This window comes from Lemur catta, chromosome 19 (assembly GCF_020740605.2).
Source record: "Lemur catta isolate mLemCat1 chromosome 19, mLemCat1.pri, whole genome shotgun sequence".
Lineage (NCBI taxonomy): Eukaryota > Metazoa > Chordata > Mammalia > Primates > Lemuridae > Lemur > Lemur catta.
In genome coordinates this window covers 21,171,543-21,183,071 of record NC_059146.1, presented here as the reverse complement: position 1 = coordinate 21,183,071, position 11,529 = coordinate 21,171,543, and the positions used below count along the sequence as shown (strand labels likewise).

The 11,529-nt window shown below is 50.7% G+C and overlaps 2 protein-coding genes across 2 annotated transcripts; one reads left to right on the top strand and one right to left on the bottom strand.

Annotated features, from left to right (window-relative positions):
* Positions 1-2: 2 nt before the first annotated feature.
* Positions 3-2,512, bottom strand: NDUFA3 (NADH:ubiquinone oxidoreductase subunit A3). Its single transcript, XM_045532754.1, has 4 exons — positions 2,403-2,512; positions 2,104-2,178; positions 662-739; positions 3-160 (listed from the first exon to the last, which is right to left on the bottom strand). The coding sequence occupies exons 1-4, from the start codon at positions 2,410-2,412 to the stop codon at positions 69-71; spliced, it is 255 nt and encodes an 84-aa protein (XP_045388710.1). The 5' UTR covers positions 2,413-2,512; the 3' UTR covers positions 3-68.
* A 641-nt stretch (positions 2,513-3,153) lies between these two features.
* On the top strand, positions 3,154-8,134 carry OSCAR (osteoclast associated Ig-like receptor). Its single transcript, XM_045532748.1, has 5 exons — positions 3,154-3,338; positions 3,985-4,017; positions 5,824-6,123; positions 6,966-7,247; positions 7,545-8,134. The coding sequence occupies exons 1-5, from the start codon at positions 3,302-3,304 to the stop codon at positions 7,679-7,681; spliced, it is 789 nt and encodes a 262-aa protein (XP_045388704.1). The 5' UTR covers positions 3,154-3,301; the 3' UTR covers positions 7,682-8,134.
* The last annotated feature ends 3,395 nt before the right edge of the window (positions 8,135-11,529 follow it).

Below are 11,529 nucleotides of genomic sequence, written 5' to 3'. Positions count from 1 at the left end.
GCTCAGGTTTTCACAGTTTTATTGGGAGTCATGGGGAGGGGGAGCCTCCTCCCTGTAGATGGAGGTGCTCACAGTTTCTTCAGCCACTCCAAACTTGGGCCCTGGGGGTCCTGGGGGTGGCTGGGCACGTCAGGCATGTTCCCATCATCTCGGACGGGCACTGTGGGACAGGAGGGTGGGCCACTGAGACCAGCAGATCTCCAGGGCCCTGGAAAGAGCTGGTCTGTCAGGTTATATTCAGAGAGGGAACCAGGACTCCAGGGAGAGATGAGAGAGGAGAGTAAAGGTCAGAGAATCACTGATGCAACGAGAAGCAGGGAAGGTCAGAGACCTAGAGACATGGAGGGAGGGAGGGAAAGTAGATGGGGTGGTAAGCATGTACGCCAACAGAGGACTGAGACTGGACAGATGGAGACCCAGATAGCAACAGAGGTGGGAGCCCAGAGGGGGATAGGTATCTGGAAAGATAATAGAAACTCAAAGCACAAAAACAGAATGGTATGTGAATTATACCTCAATTAAAAAACATTGGACAGGGAAAAAATCCAGATGCCAGTGCTGAATCTCTGATCCCTGCTTAGGAAAGAACTGCCCAGAACTGCCCCTCCCCTGGCACAGAGGCCAGGCCTATCCCAGCCCGTCCTGCCTGGCCCCTACTCACCTGGGTAGGTGTAGGGCGTGGCCTTGTTGATCATGCTAGAGTACTTGGTGTAGGGGCTGAGCGGGGGCAGAATTATAGCTGTGGAGAGACACAGGGTTGAGGCCCAGGGAAAGGTGGCTAGGGCTAGGGGAGAGAGAGGCAGAACCTGAGGTCAAGTGCATTAGGGGAGGGAGCAGTAGAGCCAGCACCTCTAGGAGGATCCTTTGCTCTGTGGGGCCCCTTGGTACCCTGGGAACCCTATTTATAGGTAGAAGGGTTTAAAACTTTTTTGGAGGGGTAGGTGGAGGAAGGGGCGGGAGCCCAGCATGCACGGATACATCTGGCCAACAGGCAGAGAGGAGGGAGCAAGTGGTGATCACGGAATGAGTGCATCTGAGTGTAGGCATCATCATGGAGCAACCCCGGGGGAGTGTCTTGGGAATATTCCAGAAGAATAAAGACTGTTTCAAACGAGGGGAGAGACAGCTACACAAAGAACAGTCACTTGATGAGTTACGGTCCTTACAGTCTGTCTAGGATGGGACCTGGGAGTCCTGGGGGGTTGGGTAGGGTGCATAAAAGGAATGTTCTAGGCTAGCACTGTCCAATAGAAAGATAAGAGCCATACATGTAATTTTATATTTTCTAGTAGCCACATAAATATTAACAAGTGTATTTAAATTGGTATATCCAAAACATTATCATTTTGACATATATTCAACAAAAAATTGTTGATAGTTTACATACTTTTTGTCATATGAAGTCTTTGAAATCTGGTGTCTGGTACTACCTCAATTCGTACTGGCCCCACTTGAAGCACTCAGTAGCCAGGTGTAGCTGCCATACTGGACAAGTATTCTAGAACTTTACCCAGTACATGGCCAACAGACTGGCAGTACTGGCAGAATCCCAGGCCCCACCCAGACCTACAGAATCAGAACCTACATTTTATCATTTATCCCAAGGGACTTCAATGCACGTTCCAGAGCAAAGGTTCTCAGTCAAGGAGGCACATTAGCTCCATTGGGGTATTTTCACAAGATACAGATTCCCCAGCTCCACCTCCAACCCAATCAACTCAATTCAATATCTAGGGGTTGGGGGACGATGAAAGGGAAGAAAATATGGACGTTATTTATTTAGCGCTCAGTGTTTATGATGCACAATCACGACCGACAATCTCTCCTTTAGAGGGATTAAGGGCGTCTTCGGTAGGTGTGTATGGGGCAGGGAAGGCTGTGGGTGGTGGTGGTGGTGGATAAATTGGGATGGGGGTAGGCAAGGGGACGTCGTGGGGGTGCTGCCACACTGGTGGAGGCCCAGAACGTTGACAGCAGCGACGGGGCTCGGGGGGTACAAGATGGAGCGAGGGTGGGGGCTGATGGAATGTTGGTGAGGGGCGGCGGGACCCTGTCGGGGACGGGGGTGGATAATGCAAATTCGCGCCTGAGGCACTCACGCACCGAGGCCCCCGATGGCGAAGGACACGACCAGCACCGGCTCCTTGTCCCAAGCATTCTTGAGGAAGGTGGCGAGTCCTGGAGGGGTGGGCGGGAGGTTCACCCCTGAAGGGGCTGCCCGCAGTGACCTCTAACCTTCTTGTACTACCCCCGCCCTGCAGAAGCCCCCTCGAGACTTCTGCATCCCCCTCCGAAACAGACCCCACCGCCTCCACAAGTACTCCACTGCGCCTTAGCCCGGGGACTGCCCAGGGATTCCCGGAACTACCCGAACCCTCCGTGCCGGTAACACCAGCACTTACGTGAGGCCATCTTGGTCTCAGCGGCGGCGGCGAGGACGCGTAGGACTCTGGGAACTGTGGTCCCGGGGAACTGTGCTCGAGGCTCCGCTTCCCGGGTCGCGCGTGCGCCCTGGAGTAGAAGCGCTGAGACGGAAGGAGGACGCGGAGGACTCTGGGAGCTGAAGGCCCGCTGTTTGAGTCTGCGCATGCGCACTGGCGCAGAACCCAAGTCCGAGGCAGCGGCGAGAAAGGAGGCGGTGGTCCCAGGTCGCGTGCAAGCCTGACTTTGCACACCTGCCCGTGATCTCCTTTCTCTCTCAGCCTGTCCTCCCGCTGCGGCCCTCCTAAGGCAGAATAAAATAGTCCCCATTTTATAGTTTATTTATGAAATCCCACTTTATACGTAAAGAAACTGAGGCCCAGAGGTGAATGACTGACCTATCATTTGAGGTCTCAGGTCAGCGTTAGCGCGTTTTGGAAGCGCTAGCTCTCGTCGCAGATGGGTGAGGAGACTTCTGTGGCTCTCGCAGTGCCCTATGTTACCGCCATTATAGCTCAGATCCCTTTTTTAAAAATAAACCAAACTGTCCTGACCTGATCTGGATCTTTCAGTCAAACTGGTAACTGAGGGCAGTAACGGGGTCTGAGTCCTCTCTGTGCCACCAGCATCACGCAGAAGGGAGCTGGCATATAATAGGTGCTAATTTTTTTAAGTTGAATTACTGTGCACCACAGGTTATGACTGCCCCCACCCCCAACTTTTTCCACAGCACCACAGGGCTATGACCCGATCACCCAGCGGCCCCACCTCGCTCCTCTCTTCCCTAAACAAGGCTCTAGATTTCTGATGTTGCCTCATTTCCTGGGAGGGGAGAGGGCACGGTGAGCCCTGCTCCAGCCCCAGCGGAGATCTGCCCACCATGGCCCTGGTGCTGACCCTCCAGCTGCTGACCCTCTGTGAGCTGCCCCTTCCTTCTTCTTGGGTCCCTGGCTGGGCTGGGGGGCAGAGAGAGGTGCTTAGGGGACCCAGACACCCTGCAGGGTGACCAGACAGCACTAGCTGGGGGGTTGGAATTTTAGGTCCAAATAAGGAGACAAGACTCGGGCCCAGACCCGTGGGTCCTAAAGCAAGAGAAGACAGATTCTGGAAGAGGAAGGAGTTGGGGACAGATTTCTGTGGATCTTGAGGCAGGAGGCGGTTAAGAGCCTGAATTTTGAGGCCAAGGAGTGTAGACCTCTGGATTTTGACGTCGAAGGGGGATGGAAGTTAGGAGTCCTGAGTTCCTGGGAAAGGAGGGGCTGGGGGCTCAGCCTCCTGAACCAGGGAGGAGAAACTGCAAGCTCGGGTTATTGTCCCCTGGAAAGATGGAGCCCTGAACTCCTGGGCGTAGAGGCAAGAGGGGGCTGGTTCCAGACTTCTGGTTTCTTAAGTAGGTGGGGAACAAAGTCTGGATTTTGGGCTATTGAGACAGAAGGAAGTAAGGATAGGATTCTTGTTTCCCAGAGGAAAGGGAGATGGGGACTCAGATTCCTGGGTTCCCCATGAGATGGGGCTGGTAGTCAAAGGGCTTTGAAAAGAACTACCCCCCTCAACCTTCTACAGGGCCTCTGTGTCACGCAGACATCACTCCGTCTGGTGAGTAACATCCTCCACCATCGCTGACACCCCGTTTCCAAATACTCAGATTTTTATTTTGGTGCCCAACCCCACCCTAGATTTCCTTATTTCCCTTCCTTCCTTTTTTCCCTCTCTCCCCTTCTTTTTTCTTTTTTTCCTCCCTCCTTTTCTCCCTCCCTCCTTTCCTTCCTCAGTCCCTTTTGTGACCACTATAGGTGAGTAGTGAAGACTGTGAACTTTGAGGCTAAAGAGACCTAAGCTAGAACCTCAGTTTCACCATCTAATTCATAATATGACCTTGAACAGACCACAGCTTGCTGAGACTTCATTTCCTTCTCTGTAAAATGGGCTGTTGTGAGGATTTAATAAAATCACATGTGTGAAGAACCCTTGCCTCAGAGCTTGGCACAGTGCAGGGCTTAAGAGGTAGAATCTATGAGACAAAAACTCATGTTCTTCTCAAAACATGAATTTGAAGTGCTTCTGACTACCTGTTTCACTACATATTCACTCAAACTGAACATTAACCATTTTTAAAATTTTTATTTATTTATTTTGAGACAGAGTCTCACTTGTTGCCCAGGCTAGAGTGCCATGGCGTCAGCCTAGCTCACAGCAACCTCAAACTCCTGGGCTCAAGCAATCCTCCTGCCTCAGCCTCCCAAGTAGCTGGGACTACAGGCATGTGCCACCATGCCCGGCTAACTTTTCTATATGTATTTTTAGCTGTCCATATAATTTCTTTCTATTTTTTAGTAGAGACAGGGTCTCGCTCTTGCTCAGGCTGGTCTCGAACTCCTGAGCTCAAACAATTCACCCGCCTTGGCCTCCCAGAGTGCTAGGATTACAGGTGTGAGCCACCGTGCCCGGCCTTTTTTTTTTTTTTAACTTTTTATTATTTTTTTAAGGCTGGTCAAGTGAAGCAGTGGGAGTGGAGAAGGAACAAAGGAATCTGTAACTGGTTGTGATCAATTAGTTGTAAACACCACTGCACTCGGACCAACTGGACCATTGTTTTAATTTTTGATAACCTAATTGACAAAAATATTGCAGTGTGTTGTTTCAGTATTTTTAAAAATGATTACTACTAAGATTGAGCAACTTTTTCTTTGAGAATTGTGAATTGCCTCTTTTGTGAATTGCCTATTCATGTTTTGCCCAACTTTCCATTGGGTAGGTTCTAGGATTTCTTTCTATACATACGCTTAATCTATGTGATTTATGAATAAGTGATTTTTGCCAGTACTGTCATTTTCTCCTAGTATCATTTGTTTGTCTTTTAGCATCACAACTTAAACATTTTGAAGTGGTAAAATTAATTAATCTTCTATAAAATTTTTCATTTTATATTTTAAGAAGCCTTCCCTACTCCAAGATAAATATGTTTTCCTATAGTTTCTTCTGACACTTTTATAGTTAAAAACAAAACACATGTAGGTCTTTAATTAATCTGGAATTTGTTTGGGAGAATGCTGTGAGGTAGGGTTCCAGAATTATTTTCCCTCCCAATAGATAGCAAGTTTTGGCAACTCTTGAAATGTTAAATATGTTGCCAATGTTCTGGAAAGATATTTAAAATTACAAAGTTCTGGGGTCCCACCCTTTGAAACTATGCTTAAAAACTGTGGAGTAAAGCTCAGAAGTTTATGCTAATTGGACAAGCCTTGATTGTAGTCCAGTCCCTCCCTGATTTTACAAACAGGGAACTCAGGCCAGAGAAAGAGGCAGCAATTACCCAAGGTGATTTTCCTCCTTCCCCAACTTCTCCTTCATTCTGTGGGGCTCCCAGGTGGCCTGAGGACCCAGGACGCCCCGTTTATTCAGTCCCCCCAGCTTCATACCCCAAGCCATGGCTAGGGGCTCAGCCGGCTGCAGTTGTGACTCCTGGGGTCAATGTGACCTTGAGGTGCCGAGCGCCTCAAGTTGCCTGGAGGTTTGCACTTTTCAAGCCTGGAGAGATAGGCCCCCTACTCTTCAGGGATGTGTCCTCGGAGCTGGCAGAGTTCTTCTTGGAGGAGGTGACTCCAGCCCAAGGAGGCAGTTACCATTGCTGCTACCGGCAGCCGGACTGGAAGCCAGGTGTCTGGTCCCAGCCCAGTGATGATCTGGAACTGCTGGTGACAGGTGAGGTCCTGGGGTGGGGAAGGAGACGCGGCACAGGGGTGTTATAAGGGAGGAGAGAGGAGGGAGAAAGGGGGGCAATGAGACAGAGAGATGTGTCTTCAGAGCTGAAGATAGACACACAGATAGATTCACAGAGACAGACGGGTGGGCAGAAGGGACAGAGAGATACAGGGAAAGAGAGACAGCTTGGCAGATAGACTGATGGATTCACAGACACATGGAGGGAGAAGAGATACAGGGAGAGAGATACAAAGAGAGACAGAGACAGGCTTATACAATGACACAGACGGAAAAAAACTACATGGAGGTAGGGAGAGACTCCCAAGAAACAGGGGTAGTTCTCCACCAGGGGCGGTTGTGCCCCCCAGGTGATCTTTGTCATTATATGGAGACATTTTCGGTTGTCACAACTGGAGGAGGGGGTGCTACTGGCATCTAGTGGATGGGCCCTGCTATGCCGCTCAACCTCCTACCACACAGGGGACAGCGCCTCCCCCCTCCCCCGCCCCCGCCACAAAGACTTCTCCAGACTTCTCCAAAATGTCACCAGCGCTTACGTTGAGAAACCCGGGGAGAGGCACAGAAACACAATGAGGACCCTGGGGGAGTGAAAACCCCGTGGGGAGACGGAGGCACAGACCGGAGGGAAAGAGACGTGCGAGTGGAGGGAGACATGCAGAGAAAGGTGTACTCGGAGACAGACACAGGAGAGATGGGGACAGAGATGCACAAAAGCAGAGACGGCACGGAGAAACTGGGAGAGGGACAGAGAGAGAGGTGCAGGGGACCGGGATGCGCACGCGGCGCCCGGCTCTCAGGGCTCCCATCCGTCCCCCGCGCAGACCAGCTGCCGCGGCCGTCGCTGGTGGCGCTGCCCGGCCCGGTGGTGGCGCGCGGCGCCAACGTGAGCCTGCGCTGCGCCGGCCGCGTGCGGGGCATGAGCTTCGCGCTGTACCGCGCGGGCGTGGCGGCTCCGCTGCAGTACCGCGACTCCGCGCAGCGCTGGGCCGACTTCCCGCTGCTCGGCGCCCGCGCCCCCGGCACCTACAGCTGCTACTACCACACGCCCTCCGCCCCCTACGTGCTGTCGCAGCGCAGCGAGCCGCTGGTCATCAGCTCCGAAGGTGAGGGGCCCTGCGGCCCGCCCCCCAGTCCCCTCCTCCTGATGACCCAGGGGTCCCCCCAGCCCCTAATCTGTTGGACCCAGGAGTCTCTCCCCGCCGTCCCTCCTCCCTCGGACCTAGGGGTCCCCCCAGCCCCTCCTCCCTCAGACCCTGGAGTTGAAGCCCTCATCAACTCACTCCCCACTTTGAGACTGGGGACTCCGGTTCCCAACTCCAATCCGGGGGGTAGAGACCGGAGTGGTGGGGCACAGACTTCAGGCCTGGGCGCTGACGGCCTCTCTCCGCTCTGCCCCGCAGGCTCTGGCTTCTCGGACTACACCCTGGGGAACCTGGTTCGCCTTGGGCTGGCCGGCCTGGTCCTCGTCTCCCTGGGTGCGTTGGTGGTGTTCGATTGGCGCAGCCAGAACCGCGCCCCTGGCGGTGTTGGGCCCTGAGCCCCAGGGGAACTGGATGTGCACACCTGCAAGAGGAGACTTCCCGAAGAGTGGCGGAGGAGAATCTGGGATCCCCGGGATTGGACTGTCCTTTCCTGGAGTCCCACAGCCCTGCCGGCTAAACCCAGCTTAACCATCCTTCAACCCTGTGCTGTGCCCTGTAGCTTCTTTCAGGACCTTCCCCAGGGCCACCCAGCTGAGTGGAAGGCGCTGTCGGTGGTTAAGGTTTCCAAGTCGGAAGACCTGAGTTCTAATCCCAGGGTTGCCGCTCACTCACTGGGACATTTGGAAAGCGACCTTCCCCAAGCTTCAGTTGCCTTGACTGTAAAATGGGCGCACTGATAATACCTCCTTCATAGGATTGTCGTAGGATTAAGTGGATAATACACATAAGGTGTTTAAAACCGTGACAAGCCCATAGAAAATGCTCAATAAATGTTAGCTACTGTGTAACACCGATTTCTACCAGATTCCCAGGGCTGGAAGGAAGTTCTCGCTTTTTTTTTCTGTCGTGCATGCTCCAACTCAACTTTTAATCAACTCTTCGGCATTCAAACTGTTATGAACATTACTCTTGGTCGGCAAGCAAACCTCTTCCAAAGTCCTCCTCAGCTCTTCTCCAAAAGTAGACCAAATTCAGACCAAATAGAGCTCCGTCCCTAGTTACAGCTTTATTTGCATGCAGCTGTCCTGCTTGAACCGTCCTTAGGCTAAAGTCAGAGCCTGTTGCCAGGGCAACTGGCAAGTGGAGTGTGCGCAGTAGAGCTTCGACCCCAACCCAAATAACTGCGTTTGGTCTGTGTGCCACTGTTGTGGTAAAAATAACGCAAACCACTCCACTTTGCAGCCTGTGTTCTCTCCTTGTTTTGCCTCTCTTCCTCCCCAACTCCTGGCTGACCTGCACAGTTTCTCCTGAATTTATTAATTTAACTGCTGGGGTTTTTTGTTTGTTTGTTTTTTTGTTTTTTGAGACAGGGTCTGTCCCTGTCACCCCAGCTAGAGGGCAGTGGTGTCATCATAGCTCACCGCAATCTCAAACTCCTGGGCTCAAGTGATCCTCCCACCTCGGGCCCCCTAGAGTGTTGGGATTATAGGTGTGAGCCACTGCACCTGCCTGGCCCCACTTTCACTTTTAAGTGAGGAAGATAAAAGAGAACATTATCCCATTTAACATTTGCAAAGCAGTTTATGGTGGCAGTTTCTTCTATTTGTCACCCATAAATGCTCAGAGTTCCCAATATATTCATCGTGGGACTGGAATATAGCTGCATGGTATCACCTGTATAGACAGGTTAACTTGCCTGGTTAACTATGTTCATCAGAGTCTTAGATCCTGTTTCCCCTGCAGACTCTTGCCTGACCCATCTGCGGCTCCCACACAGCCTTGTCATACCCTAATCGGAGTTCTTACCACACCGTATTATGATCCATTCTCTCCCAGACTAGACCACAAGCTCCTCCCACGAGAGATCAGGTTGTTTTATCTCTACATCCTGGGGCCTGGAACGCAGGTCTTAGGACATACACGTGGTCTGACTGGATGAGTTCTCCATGGTGAAGGTTTTATAAGCAGGCTCCGTAGTTTTACCCTTCCATGGTAGGCAGAATACTGATTCCCCAAACATGTGATGTCCTAATTTCTGGAACCTGTGAATGTGGTACCTTATATGGCAAAAGGGACTTCAAAGCTGTGATTAAGTCAAGAATCATGGGGAGATTATCCTTGATTATTTAGGTGGGTCCAGTGAAACCACAAGAATCCTTATAAGAGGGAGGTAGGAGAGTCATAATTAGAGGAAGCAACGTCACTATGGAAGCAAAAGTCAGATTGGTACAAGGCCACCAGCCACGAGATGCAAGTGGCTGGAAAATGCAAGCAATTAGATCCTGTGCCAGAGCCTCCAGAAGGAACATAGCCTTGACTTTTGGAATTTTGACTTCCAGAACTGAACGATAACAGATGTATGTGGTTTTAAGCCACTTAGTTTGTAATATTGTGTTACAGCAGCAATAGAAAAGTGAATATTACTTCAATTGAATTTCTTCTCTTATCCTACAAACCAAGGCATCTTTACCCTTAGGACTTCCACTTTTGTCCCCGTCCCTGCTTTCCTCCATTTCTCATTCATCCACTTGTCACACATTTATTTAATGTCTACCATGTGCGAGGCACTGTGCTAGATGCTGGGGGTACAATCGGGAGTAACAGCAGACATAAACCCCACCCTCATGGAAGTGATGTGAGATCTGAAAGTTGAGCAGGAGTTAATTCTATGAGGAGGGGCCAGAGAGGTGTTCCAGGCAGAGGGAGCAGCATGTCAAAGGGCCCTGAGCAGGTGACTATGAGAGACTAAGAGAGGGTCAATGTGGCCGAAACAGAGAGTGTAGGCGTGACAGAAAATGTGGTAGAGCTAAGGCTGGCATGTCAGTCAGGGGCTGACCTATGCTGAACTTCGTAAGCTACAACTAGATCTGTGCTGGGCATTTATTATTTGGAGGAGAATTTAACAGAATACGGCCCTCATGGAAATCAAGTCTACTGGTGGTTTTTGGAAAAGCCTTAGATCAAATTCCCTTTGTAGGACTACATCTCCCTTAACGAGCATTAACTATTTAATTATTTTTTTCTCTAGGGGAATATATAGAAATAAAACATTGTGAACATTACCGTTCTCAAATAAGTCTCATTAAAATCAATGTGTCCTTTTCTTAGAAAGACGATGTGGCAGGCATTTCTGTTGTTTGCCAAGGACTTCCAGATCCCCCCCATTTGGGGCACTATTATAGAAACGAGCCCAAGATGGCTATTGGACCCTGTGCCATGTACTTTGCAGCAGGCGGAGAGTGTTAGCTCAACAGCCTATAGGGCCAAACTCAAAATTTTATTCAGTTGTTTTAAATATAGCTCATATAGGTGAAATTTTAGACAGAGCCTGTATGCTTTTCATAGTATCTGCTGGCCACAGGTAAGCCAAACCCTGGGGTTATTATAAAGGATAATACATCTCTGCTGCCTTTCAGAGCTCTCTGACCCAGAGCCTCTGCTGTGCTCTGAAAACATTGCCTTGATGTGAAAGCCCCCTCTCTGATGTCCCCTCGCCGTTCCCTTGCCCTCCTCTCCTTGTGGGCAGTAGCTTCCCAGCGTTTGCCTTTGAAAGAGTGCACATCTCCAGGAACTTCTCCTGTATGCAAATCTGTCAAAGCCACGTGCCCATAAAACTTACTGTGTGTTACTGCCACCTTGTGGTCATAGCTTTTTCCTCCATCGGGGCTGAAATCCCGAGGTCCCTGAAGGCACATGGTTGGGACCTGCCTCCCTTGCTAGACTTTGTTGTCTATTCTGGACAATGAGCTGTGAGGGGCAGCAATGAGTGTCATTTCCAGGATGGAGCATATAATTGTAAGATGCTTCCCCCGCAGCTCTGTTATCCCCTTGGCCCAGGGACTGGCAACTCTGGCAATGGTGGCTGCTCTGTCCGTCTGGGTGCCTCAGAGCTCCCTCAGCTGTCTACCCTGCAGTCCCCCTACTTCAGCCACCCAGCTCTCCTCCTGGGAGTCAATGTCATCATCTTTTAATGCCTCTGTCTCGGTCAGCTCAGGCTGCTATAACAAAATTAATACAGAGAGTTTCTTTGGGCCAAGGTTAAGGACTGCAGCCTGGGATGCACTTCCAAGTTGCCTTGGTGAGTGCTCTGGAGAACAAAGAAGTTCAAGTTTTTAAAGAAAAAAGGACAAATCAGGAGAGGGGGTGATTACAAAAGTTGTTCCTCAGGAATTCTCACTGGTTTACAGAGAGAATGCTGATTAGCGATTAGCTCTGCATTGTTGCACTATAGGTTATACGGTGT

Coding starts and splice junctions, on each gene's coding strand:
- NDUFA3 (XM_045532754.1), bottom strand. Junction 740..2,103: donor CTTCGCCATCGGGGGCCTCG/GTGCGTGAGTGC, acceptor GTCTCTCCACAG/CTATAATTCTGCCCCCGCTC. Junction 161..661: donor CACGCCCTACACCTACCCAG/GTGAGTAGGGGC, acceptor CCTGTCCCACAG/TGCCCGTCCGAGATGATGGG.
- OSCAR (XM_045532748.1), top strand. CDS start 3,302: ATGGCCCTGGTGCTGACCCTCCAGCTGCTGACCCTCT. Junction 4,018..5,823: donor CGCAGACATCACTCCGTCTG/GTGAGTAACATC, acceptor CCGTTTATTCAG/TCCCCCCAGCTTCATACCCC. Junction 7,248..7,544: donor GCTGGTCATCAGCTCCGAAG/GTGAGGGGCCCT, acceptor TCTGCCCCGCAG/GCTCTGGCTTCTCGGACTAC.